The sequence below is a fragment of the Scomber japonicus genome, chromosome 22, assembly GCF_027409825.1.
Source record: "Scomber japonicus isolate fScoJap1 chromosome 22, fScoJap1.pri, whole genome shotgun sequence".
NCBI classification, from domain to species: domain Eukaryota; kingdom Metazoa; phylum Chordata; class Actinopteri; order Scombriformes; family Scombridae; genus Scomber; species Scomber japonicus.
The window spans coordinates 17,249,833-17,262,304 of record NC_070599.1 but is presented as its reverse complement, the minus strand read 5'-3'; the positions used below and the strand labels follow the sequence as shown (position 1 = coordinate 17,262,304).

At 42.6% G+C, this 12,472-nt stretch overlaps 1 protein-coding gene across 1 annotated transcript in view; it reads right to left on the bottom strand.

Moving 5' to 3' along the window:
* Positions 1-9,867, bottom strand: part of svep1 (sushi, von Willebrand factor type A, EGF and pentraxin domain containing 1) — a 104,239-nt gene extending 94,372 nt beyond the window's left edge. Inside the window, exon 1 of the mRNA XM_053342908.1 lies at positions 9,325-9,867. Within this exon, the coding sequence (XP_053198883.1) occupies positions 9,325-9,867 (543 nt within the window). The remainder of the gene's footprint in view (positions 1-9,324) is intronic.
* Positions 9,868-12,472: the final 2,605 nt, after the last annotated feature.

The following is a 12,472-nucleotide window of genomic DNA, read 5'->3' as shown; positions in this document are numbered from 1 at the left end:
AAAATGAAGTAACATTGTGTGTTTTTCAAATCAGGCTTCCAAACCATTCAACACTGGGTTTTTCCCCAGAATTTGGGTTGGACTAACTTTTCATGTTTAATATCTCTGAGGAGCTCCTGATGGGGGAGGACCTGATCCTCAAAAAAATGACCTAAAGGAAGATCTGTCTTACATTGTCAAGCCAATAGCTGCTGAAATGGATACAAATGACACCAGATACAGTTGTTGGAGGAAACCAATGACCTTGGATCAGATTTAAAAGAAGTCAACGGTCTAACTGGAGATTTTTGTTCTAAATGAGATATCCACCGCTTGGAAAATCTCTAACAAAATGGTTTATGCTTAGCGTTGTATACATTAGCACTTCCTGTAATTAAGTTCTTTAATGACAAAATGACACATTCACGATCAAGTTGCTCTGTATTCTCATCACAGAGCAACTCTTCTAAGAACTTGTCATTTACTTCACTGATAGATCTGACTGGAAAGATTAGAGCAGGCCACATGCTGAATTTCATTTCCCCCAACCGCTGGGACTATTTCAAAGAGATCCTTGTGAGCATCCAGTGCCCAGTTTTCTGACAGGCTGCACATATTTGGGCCTCGTTCAGCCTCCCAAAGGTCTTTCGACACTATAGTGAGCTGCAGATGCACCCGCTGCAATGACTACTGAACTCAGCTGACCTCACAGCCTGTGTATCTCTGCCCTACCTGGCTGTCTGTCAACACTTCTCCGCAGATATGTGATAGTCGGGGAATTCAAAGGCTTCCAGGTTATGCAGGGTGACAGCTAGAGAATGGATGGGTGAATTGAAACACATCTGTTGACCACACCTGCAAAGATATGCATCCTAAATACAATTATAGATAATCTGACATCTAGTCAAATTACTGCTACTACTACCTTATATCTGAATTTAAATAATAGCGTAGTTTTGCCTCACAGGGAACTTGAGAGCAATCTGACCTGTTTTTGTGTGTGTCTGAGAGAGAGAGATAGCGATGAATGAGGAGGCCTCAGGGTCCTTCTAGACGTTCAGAGGTCGGAAAGTAGGCCCCCGTTTCTGGAAAATACTCAGTATCCATTTCAGAGAGGAGGGCAGGGGTGAGAGGAGTGAGACGAGAAAAGGAACAGGAGTGCACAGGCCGCCGTTAAATAACAAAGCCAAATATTGTCCATACAATTAGACATGGCAAGACGGAGCGGAGTAACTATTGTAGAGGGCAGACTGTATGCATCCTGAATTCATGGACGGTTAGTTATGACAGCATTTATCTTTAATGTAAAGACGCTGTAAAAATAAACGGACTGTATAACAAAATATCTCTCAAGCAGCAAATGCACTGTGTCAGCAGAAAGCTTAATCTGATTTTGATGATTTTTCTTAGGAATGGAGACCACATGCAGCAGTAGTTCAGCGAGCGTGAAGTAAAAGTTGACTTTTATGTCGACTAAGCAAGTAGAGCTGAAACAATAACTCGATTGATTGATTTGTCATTCAAATTAAATGAACTGGCAACTATAATGACAGTCGTTTGACAGTCATCTGGTTCCAGCTTCTCAAATGTTGAAGTTTGCTTGTTTTCACTCACTTTTAAACCAAATATCTTCAGATTTTGAATTGTTGGTTGCATTTTTCTGTATTTTCTGAGTATTACCAGACTAAATGATTCATGAAGAAAACATCAGTAAAGTAAGGTACCGACTTAAGCAATATCTTCAAAATATACAAAGGAAATGATGGATGGAGTAATATAAAGAAGGTGGGTGGGGGGATTAAAGATAAAAGAGTCAACCCAAATGTAACTATGAGCTACCATAAGCTATCACTGATGTTAAATGATGTCGATAGTTTTAGGATTCCTGAATCACAGCTCATTCCATGAAAAGCCAAAGCAAAGTTGAAAAATCACTTATAAACCGTCCGTTTCCTCTCCTCCCAAAAGAAATATTGTTGTTGACGATACTGACAAAAGATGGTCAAAGCATTTTGTGGGAAAAATGCTCCAACAGGCCTCTCAGTAAAGCATATTTGAGGTTGATGGACAAACTTATGAAAGAAGAGAATGGAGAATATTTCTGTCAGAGTGATTCAGTATGAAGAGGCCCAAAGGACCAGAACCCGAGACTAATGCATTTCTTCCTCCTAAACCCCTAAAAATACACACAGACAGACACGTATACACACTAATACACACACAGTCATGTTGAGTCTATTGTGTCGATCACCATGACAGAGTCTGAATAACTTTCCAACTACGCCCTGAGCATAAGTGCCAGGTAAGCACCAGCGTGTGTGTGTGTGTGTGTGTGTGTGTGTGTGTGTGTGTGTATGTGCAAAGAGTGGACTTGAGGATACACTATTTTGAAATTAGAGTTTATTAAATGAAAGTTAAGCACAAAAAGCATGTTATGGGTCACTACTGAAGTCAAGAGTTAAATTAAGATATCTGCCTGCAGCCCAAATTACATTATCATCTATAAAACTCAGACCTTGAATCTCAGGTAACAGATTAGATTTGGGACAAAATTGAATTGATTTGGGTCAAACAAGCGTGCATCAACCTGATTAGTGATTTTTGCTGATATATGAGGTGATAAATACAGTAACGGTAATGGCCAACATCCCGCTGCAGACTCTAAATATTTAAATCTGTTGTCTGGTGTCTGTGGACGTTCCTGTCTGGCTTCGGTCTTATCATGTCCTTTCTAGCTATTAGGTGAAGCAGCCTGTCTGCTCCATCCATGCTGGGGATCCTCTGATACTGAGGATGAGGAGGAGGAGGAGGAGGAGGAGGAGGGGGTTAGTAGAGGGAAGAAGCAGACGGACTGAGTGGGAGGAAATGATTAAGGGGCGAGATGACGGGAAGTGGCAGTTGCACAGACAGGAAACAGAGTCTTTTCTTATCAGCTTATCATGGCTGGGTCCTGCTTTGGGTACCGGATCAAAGAGGTGCACCTTGCTTTCATTTGTTGCACTCGTTTGCATTGGCTCTCTCACAGAAACTGTAGTCGCCTCTTTCCCTTTGAGCGGCAGTTGTACATTTATTCTAGAGAAGTATACAGAGGAATAAGTTTATACTTTTCTGGAAGAGGCCCCCCACCATGCTGTCTCTGCTCAGTTTCACTTACAAACCTCTTACACTGTGAGTTGAGCTCAGATTTATCAACAACAAAAAAGCCAGTGAGATTTCTTTAACTTGGTCGAAGTTTGCTCCATGACTCACCCAACAAAATTAAAAAAAACGCTCCAGTGAGCAAATATATTTTTCAGAATAAAACGGCCCCTGAAAATCACCCACCCGTAGACAAAATTTTCCAGCATTCAGTTGATGAATGGTGTTCATTTCCCCTCTTAATTTGTAGAGCTCTACATCTCATTACTGCCTATTGAGAAATGCATGCAAAGGCACAGACTCTTAAACATTAACATCGTGTGTGTGTGTGTTTGTGTGTGTGTGTGTGTGTGCTTCAAAAATCCCCACAGTGCAGTACATCTCCACAGGACAAATATAAGCGACTTACACAAGCCTAATTTAATCTGATAGACAATGTTTTGAAAAACAACACAGCATATTTTAGCTGTAATGCATCAAACCTGGACGACAATGATGTTCCACCGCCTGACAGACTACTGGGGAGGTCTACGGCTCTGAAGGAGAAAATGATGGAGAGGCGAAGAAATGGGAGGAATGGGAGAAATTGCGCTGACTCACTGGCATGAGACGGAGGCCTCATGAACTCAAGCCACAATATTTGATTTGCCTATTGTGGTCTGGCGAGGTTCAATAGAGACGGGCGTCATCGTACATAGAGTAGGGCTGCGAGACATGTGACTGACAAGTGTTCTCTGTCTCTGAAACATTAACTTTGATTATTTGTACACTTCACTCCACAATTGTTGCCTTTGGCTTTGATTTTTTTTAAAAAAACTAGAATAACACAATGGTTATACTTGCCAAGTTGTCACATCTCTGCTATATCGAGCATACACACACACACACACAAAAAAATCTCTTTCTAAACAACATGAGGTGAGAAACACACTTTGCGGTTGCGGAATTATTTTTCATTTTACATCCACAATGGTTGTTTAAATTTAAGAACGTGTTTATGGTGTTTGAGAGTTGGTGAGTCAGCTTCAAAGTGTGCTCAGGACTTCTTCTTCTGCAGAACTAAAACTGAGCTTGCAAGATTTAGGTTGACTTTACACATTTAGAGATATACTGCAGATATACATTATGTCTATAAATCAAAGACGTACAGTATATTCTCATGCATTCACTCACTTTACTGTCTATAATGGTGACCACTCTGCCTTATAGTATATATGACAACCATGTAAAGACAAGCAGCTGCTCCATGTTTGTATGAGTTTGTGTGTGAATAATGAGCGTGAAAGTGTGTGTTTTGCTGGTGTGTCAGGCACATTAGGAGTCATTGGAACTTTTCGCTGAAGAAACACAGGAAAATAACCCACCTGCTAGTCCAACTTATACAGATTTCAGTCCCAGAAACACCACAGGCTGGCTGAGCAGAAAGCTCCTTTTATTATAAGGCCAGTAAACTACTCCAATATCTGTTCTGACCCAGATTCAAGAAGAGCCTCACTATAAGTCAGGTAAAAACATTATTGGGAATAACCACCAGAAAGAGCCACATTCTTTCTCTCAATCCCTGGACTTTCCCCTCTTTCTTCTGCTTTTTTTTTCCTGTCATTCTTCCATCTTTCTCCCACTTCTTTTCTCTCGTCATCTCTCTTCACATGCTGCCAATCTGTCTGTGTCTTATGCAACTATGAAGGCAGATTGACACGGTGAGGCCGCCAAGTCCAGTTTAGTGCTCGGCGTTTCTTTGCCAAAGCCGGGCCTGCCTGCACAGAGCGAGAGGGGGTTTTATCTGGCAACGCATGGCAACCCAAAGAACCAAGAAGAACGCAAATTCTTCAGGATAAACGATCAGACAAAAAACAAGTGATGGCGGGGATTTTTAACTGGCTTTTACGGCTATAGTCATTTCTCTCCCTGTATTTTTATGGCTGACACTCGTATCCAAAGAAACTTATTATAAAAGCAACAATGGAAAAAGCTATAATTCCTGAATCAACAAGATAACAAGCAACCGATAGAATAAAATGAAAAGCTTTGAGCCATACTGCCTAGAGGATATTTGGCCACGGACAAGGCAAATACATTGAAAATAAATCAAATGCTTAAAAAGCTGCAGGAAAATGGATTGACTTTTGCAGAGCAATTAAAATCAGTTGAGGCAAAGTGAACACGATTCAGTTTGTAGAAGGTGATGTGAACTATTTCTCTCCTGTTCCTCAAGGGTCTGAAAGCATTTAGTGAAAGTTATCAGTCAGCTCTTTTTTTTTTTTTAAAGAGGTCAGGAAAGTGCTGGAAAACTACAAGGCGAGTGATGTCATCAGCTACCAGGTCATGTCTGATGTGAGGCTGAGGAGACACAGATCCTGAAATGAGGCGCCGTGAATCATCAGGATACAGTGCAGAAATCTTAACAGACTCATGGTATATCACATTTACCCTCATCTACGGTATTTCACACACAGATGCAGCTCTGATACGGTCATTTATATCAGTAGAGAATGACTTTGAGTGCTTTTTAAGAGCTTTGAATGCTAAGTCAGTTAGTTTTGTTAATGTACCTTTAATTTGTTTCCTTATCTAAATCAATGCACTTGTGAAATATATATCATTTTATTTTGGAAAGTTCTCAAAAACTTTCTAAAATCAACATTATGCAACATTATACTTTGAGAAATGTGTAGCAAAGTGTGTTTCTATCATTGAAGAGGTGTCATATTAGCTTACATGTGTTTTTTGTTCAAGTGATGCACAAACTGAGAGTCCTCGATACACTTCAAAAGAATTCCTTTTCAGATCATGTAACTATCCGAATTTATTTACCGCAGAATTGAGAAAGACTGGTCAGATAGTTCTGTAACTTTCCGAAACTGACAATCCAACAATCGTGCCCAACTTTACACATCGAGTAGCCAGATTTGCAGAGGTGTGAAAGTACGCGGAGGCTCGACTGATCTCCCAAGTTTTTTTTACGATATTCTTCACACAACTACTTCCATCACTTTTCATGAGTACAACCAAGAACAACACCAGAAATACACGAGGACAGACTGACCAAGAAGTGTGCGCCATATCCTCATTTCTATGATTCATCATGTGTCACCTCTTTCTGTAACAGAGGGCTTTCCCATCCCGCCTTCGAGTGTGGCCGTTCAGAGCAGCTATGAACACATTAGACCTGGTCACATGACTCATTGTAAAAACCTATGTGTGACATATGTGTCGAAAAACAGCCTAAAGCCCTTTACTCACTATAAGGATATCTATGATGTCTGCTTATTTGGAATTTTTGTGTTTGTTTAAATTCTTTAGTTCGACACTTAATGCAATCTTTCTATAAACTAAGCAAAAACATATATATATAAATCAGAAGAGAAATCATTACTAAAGTGATATACACTGATGCTTGAAACCTATGATGTATTAGGTGAGAAGAGAGACAGCAGACAGACAGAGACAAAGAGAGCTGGAGGAGAGCCCTGTCTCTACATGCACGGCTGGTGGAAAAATGTTTCTCTTAATGGATCCCAGCTTTCTACAGCTCTCACAACAGCCAAGACCAGCCAAGGGACTAAAATATGGCATTATTATTATTATACTGCAATTATCAATTATCCTCTCTCCCTTTTCTCTCTCTCTCTCTCTCTCTCTTTTACTTTCACCGTTTCTTCCTCTCTGATGTGCACAAACACACTTAAACACACACACACACGCTCGCACACACCCTTAATTTTCCCTTAGATGAATACACAGAAGCATAAACACATGGAGGCACGTGTACAGGCAAAAGCACGAAATGACTGATTACATGCGCTCGCACACCGCAAAATTCACCAATTCTACACAGTCATACATTGAGGCGGTTTGCCCGACAGTTCAGTTCAGTTGGCACACGGTGACAGTCGGATATGCGCTCTGTAGATTAGTGTTAGCGGACCCATCGTTTATGTAGCTAACGGAAAGAGATGACAAGCACTCCTTTTTTCTTCACTTTCCAGTTAGATTAACACGATAAGTAACGAGATTAGGCAATTAATCACAGTTTTTGTTTGCTTTTTGTTTTGTTTTTTTTTTCTTTTTTACAGCATCTCTTCCTCGATCAGACTCGATCCGTCAGGTGTGGGGCGGTTTCGAGCACGCTGGTTAAACTTGCAACGTCTGCGTCTGTATCTGCTAGGCTCATCTATCTTTCCAACAAATCTGTGTAGGCTGCACATAGCTCACCAGTTACTCACACATCGATCAAGTCGGCCTACGGACTCTCACCTTGCAGATGGCACACTGGAAAGAAATATGGGGAAACCTAAACTGCAATGCACATTATCTCACAATATATACCAAAACGACTAAGACTGATTGTTGGCTCTAGCGAGTGAATACAGTGAAATCGAGTATTTGGAAGCCAAAGTTAAGAGCCTGAGCAGTACGTGCTGGTTTTATTTTTTTAAAGCCATCTTTGGATAATTTAGGCTACTGCATCACTTGATAAATCACCCAAAACATTCAGAGTGTTTGTGAATAACGATAAGGCACTCATGTCCCACCAGAAAGCCTTTTCTTGGTATTGTTGTGGTCTTTAGTAGCTGGGACACGGCCAGAAGTCTCCTTATCAGCACTTAACTAAGGAGGGCGAGCTTAAAACCTGTCCTGAGGGCCAAGCTTTCAGTGCTAAGCAGGAGGATATGGTCCAAGGCTATTAGCTTGAAACAGTGATGGAGGGGAGGGTAAACATGCCAAAACTTAGCCTACCTATCTTTTGTCTGCTAAACTAGGTTGACATGTTATTTTTTCTATGATATATACAGTAGTTAGTACTGTAGCAACAAAATGATTTAGCTTTTAAGCTGAAGAAACATAAATTAGTACTTAAACCGAGTAATTTGCCTTGTAATGATTATTGATTAACAGCACGTCAAAGACTTTCAGTTACAAGCCATTTGGACAGCGATAACCTCTGTTTGATCGTGTGATTGTGATTGTGTGAGATTTCCCCTGCACCCAGACATAAGATCTATTTTGTATTTTTGTCACCATGCCATGATGTAAGCCATTTGGCCTTCTGGATGGTTGGTTTTTGCATCAGCAGACTGTAATAGTGTGACAAGCAAAAAGGAAGCTTGCAGCATTTCATAGACCCCCAAAAAGCACCTGAATTTTGTCAGAAGAGCCTCACAAAGCTCCAAACTGAAGGCAGGTCTGAGGCATGAGTAGAGGTGTGTGTGTTTACACAGGACCAGCTCCTATACCACCAACACGGTTTTTACAGCTGGGCTGTTTGGACTTGACAAATGAACTGTGCCATATGTCCTCTGTGCTGGTGTGTGTGTGTGTGTGTGTGTGTGTGTGTCTGAGTGTGTGTGGTTGGACGTCAGGCATCTCAAATCAACAAACCATAAACAAGCTAACATTTTGACCCTGCGTAACCCCGCGTAACCCCGCAATCCTTAACTCCACAACAGAGTCATTTTGAGACCTGTAATGCTTCTGTTAAGAGCCAAAACTGTCAGGAATAATGAAGTAAAGCATGAGGAGTACTGGACAAAACCTTATCAGTAAGTCTGAAGCAATTCATATTAGACCACAAAGTTTAATATACAACACACTGCCCACGCATCACATACATCTTGACCTTAATTCTTGACTCATATGTGTCTTGCTTTCTGTACCCCTTTTTAAAACCTACCTCTCAGTATTGCTCCATTCAGGTAACATTAGAGCCATGTGTATATACATTACAGTCCTATGTGTATGCATGTGTGTGTGTGTGTGTGTGTGTGTGTGTGTGTGTCAGTGCGTTCATGTGCTCACTCCTTAAGGTATTTTTATCACTGGAAACTCCTGAACAATTAGCGGCTTCCCCTCACTACCTGCTGGTGTGTAATTTAGAGGAAGCAGCAGCAAGGCCACGCAGGGCCTCATTAACATCAGCGTGAGCCACAATCACTCCCTGCACACACAGTAGGCTTAAGACTCACTGACGCACACACATACACACACCACACACAGATCCTGTGTCTAGTTACACATACAGAAAAGAGGTTCAGTAAAAAAAGCTAGGTCAGGCTCAATATGAGGGTGCAAAGAAATTAAGTAACTAGAATTTAAAAGAAACTTATACACACAAATGGATGCAGGTTTAGATGCACAGACTGACACACATGCTTCTCTGGCATCAACATCAGAGCCACTTTCACTTTATCTCTTAGTCTGACTCACCGCTGCCCTCTGGAAGGCTCCTTTCGTGTAGGTGCCCCCTCCTCTGTAGTTGATGGCTGGAATCTCCTGGTTGAACAGGGAACACTTGTGCTGGTGGGACTTGGGCGCAGAGATGTGGTCCACTCGCGTCACTACATGGGTCTTGGATGAGAAGGTAACCAACGCCACTCGAGTGTCCTCTGGTGCGACAGGAAAGTCAGACAGCATCTTGCGTACAAACCTCAGCTCACTGAGGAAGTTATTGGCCCCCACGCTGGACGACTCATCCACCAGGAAGACCAGGTCCAAGCAGGAGCTTTTCTCACGTAGTTCGCGGACGTTTCGCTTGAACGCCTGGCCGAGGCGCTCCACTTTGCTCTCAGCGCTCTCTGACAGGTTGCCCGCCGACGAGGAGGAGGTGAGGGGTGACATTTGCCTGGAGCGGCGAGACTGCAGCTGGGGTTGGGATTGCTCTTGAGCTGGCCAGGCTGTGGTCCATATATCCAGGATGCACAAGATCAGAAAGCAAGAAGTCCATAATGATGTGTACCTTTGTGGAAGCATAGTGACAATCAGCACAACACGTGCACTGAAGAAGGACTGTGTAGAAAAAACAAAAAAAAGAAGACAATGTGGATCCTCTTCTGGAGAGAAGTTAGTAAGGATAAATGTTTCCTACGCCTGCTGGGACCATAGCAGACAGTCACAGCTCACTGTAGAGTTCCTCAAAAGCATTTCTGCAAGAAGATGAGGATTCTTCTCTTTTCATTCAAAATGTGCCTCTGTCCATCTGCTTCTTTCTCTCTCCAGTGGAAGAAACTCTGGTCCTCTTTGGAAAAAATGTTCAGGGCTTGTTCTCTATCTTTTCTACAAAAATAAATATCTAATCTGGCTTTTTCTTTGCAGGTTTTCATACAATCTGTCTGAAATGATATTGTTTAAAGATTTGTGTGAGTCTATATCAATCTGTATGTCCTTTCTTTCTACTACTGCTCCCCCTCTGTTGTCTGTCAGTCAATCTTCTAGTTCTGTGCATCAGATCCAAAACCACCCCAAGCTTCTTCAGTCCTCTTCAGTCCCAGTGTGCTGCCCCTCAGGCTCCTGTTTGCCTGTGTGACGCTCCTGCCTGCACCGTCAGCCAAGCTCCGAATGCTTGTTCCCCTCTTCTCCCAAAATCATTTAAAAAAAACACACAGAGGAGGAGGAGGAGGGAGGGAGGAATAAAGTTGGGAGACAGAGAGAGGCTGAGGGGAAAAAAGGGGGCAGTGCAGTCGTGGTCGTGAAGTCATATTTTTTCCCCTTCATCTCTCCTCCTCCTTTTCTCTCACCTCCCCCTCTCTCCCTATCTCTTTCTGTCTCTCACCCTCCCCCCCTTTGCTCCCCACCTCTTCTCTCTCTCTCTCTCTCTGTATCTCTCTCGTCCTGACAGTGGAGTGAGGTTTGATGTCAGTGCAGCGCCTTGCCTGTCAACTTGTCAACATTCCCAAAGAAAACATCAGCAACAGGCGCAGTGATCAACTCCATATGTCCACGCTCACCGTGCGGAGGAGATAGCATCAGGACGAGATCAAACAAAGTGAGAATGAAAGGTGGGATAAAGGGAGGAGCGACCAAAAAAAAAAAAAGATAAAGCCAGATTACAAACTCAGACAAGATTAAAGAAATAACGTCAGACAGATGCAAAGTTTGGCAGAGCTGAGAGGAAGGACTGAAATCTCAATCTGTGCCTCATGAGTAAGGAAGCACATATCCAGCCTGCTCTGGATATGTGCTTCATCAAGTCATCACTCTTTTAGTAGCTATCACTTCCTCTTCTCTTTCTCTCTGTGTATCTTGTTCGAGGAAAACGGGAGGGAAGAACTGCCCCGTCTTACCCTCTGATTTGTCTATTTCTTCCTGCACCACAGGGATTCACACACACTCTTTCACTGCGCTGTTTTTCTTCATCTCTTCAGTCTCCTATAGCCTCTCCCTCTTTCTCCTTCTCTCTCTCTCTCCCTCTCTCTCTGTCTCTGTCTCTCTCTGCTGACGTGTTTTCCTTCAGTGATTTTATCTGTAACCAAAACAAAGGCAGTTGGTGTTACAGAGGCACACTGCGCCTATTAAAGCAAAGGCTTGAGATTTACAGCAAAGAGAAGCACGGGCTCGTGAAGAAGAAGGAATTAAAGAGTCCCTGAGATATAGAAGGAGAGAAAAAGAAGTAGTGAGGGGTGCAAAGTAGAAAGCAATGAGAATAAAAGAGAGACAGGCGACATGGCCAATATGTGAATACCTGCCCCCATATGTGAATGTTGTTCAAAAGCTATAGGCTTTAATATGCTGCCAGAAAAGCCTCTACTCTTCTGGGAGGTCTTTCCATAAGATTTGGGACTCGGGCTGCAGGTCTTTGCTCCCACTGAGCCACAACAGCGTTACTGAGGTCGAGTAGCGATGCTGGACGATAAGCCCTGGCTCACATTCAGTGTTTCAATTCAACCCAGAGGTGTTGGATGTGGTTGAAGCCACGGCTCTGCGCAGGGCCAGTGGAGTTCTTCCACACCAATCTGGGAAAAACATTTCATGCTCTTTGTGCACAGAGGTAATTGTAATGTTGGGAGCTCGCTGCTTTCTCCAATATCTGTATGTTGTGGCATTAAGATGTCCTTCAATTGGAGCTAAAGATCCAACACCAAAACATGAAAAACAGCCTCAAGCATTGTGTGTGGTGTGGGTGACCATGTTATTTTGGCCATATAGTGTATAGACAGATAGAAACAAGACCGATAGATAAAGGAGGAGCGGCAAGAAAGAGAAAGTGATGAAATAGAGAGTAAAAGAGGGAGAAGCAGAAACAATAATAGAGAGAAAGTTGACAGAGTGTGTGTGTGTGTGTGTGTGTGTGTGTGTGTGTGTGTCTGTGTGTGTGTGTATGGAGGCAAAGCTTTCCACCAGAGCGATCCAGTGCAGCGAGTCTTATGCTATTAGCCACAATGACACACAGACACACAGCTCAGGCACACAGTGTTTATTAGGCTATATAAGCCAGGCTCTCTCTCCCTCTCTCTCTCTCTCTCCCTCTCTCTCTCTCTCTCACTAGCATTTAACGGCACTGGAAACTTTTGCACCAAAGAAGTGGGAATAGAAAATAGCGTCATACTGGCCAGATAAACTGGATGGGAGAGCGTCAGAC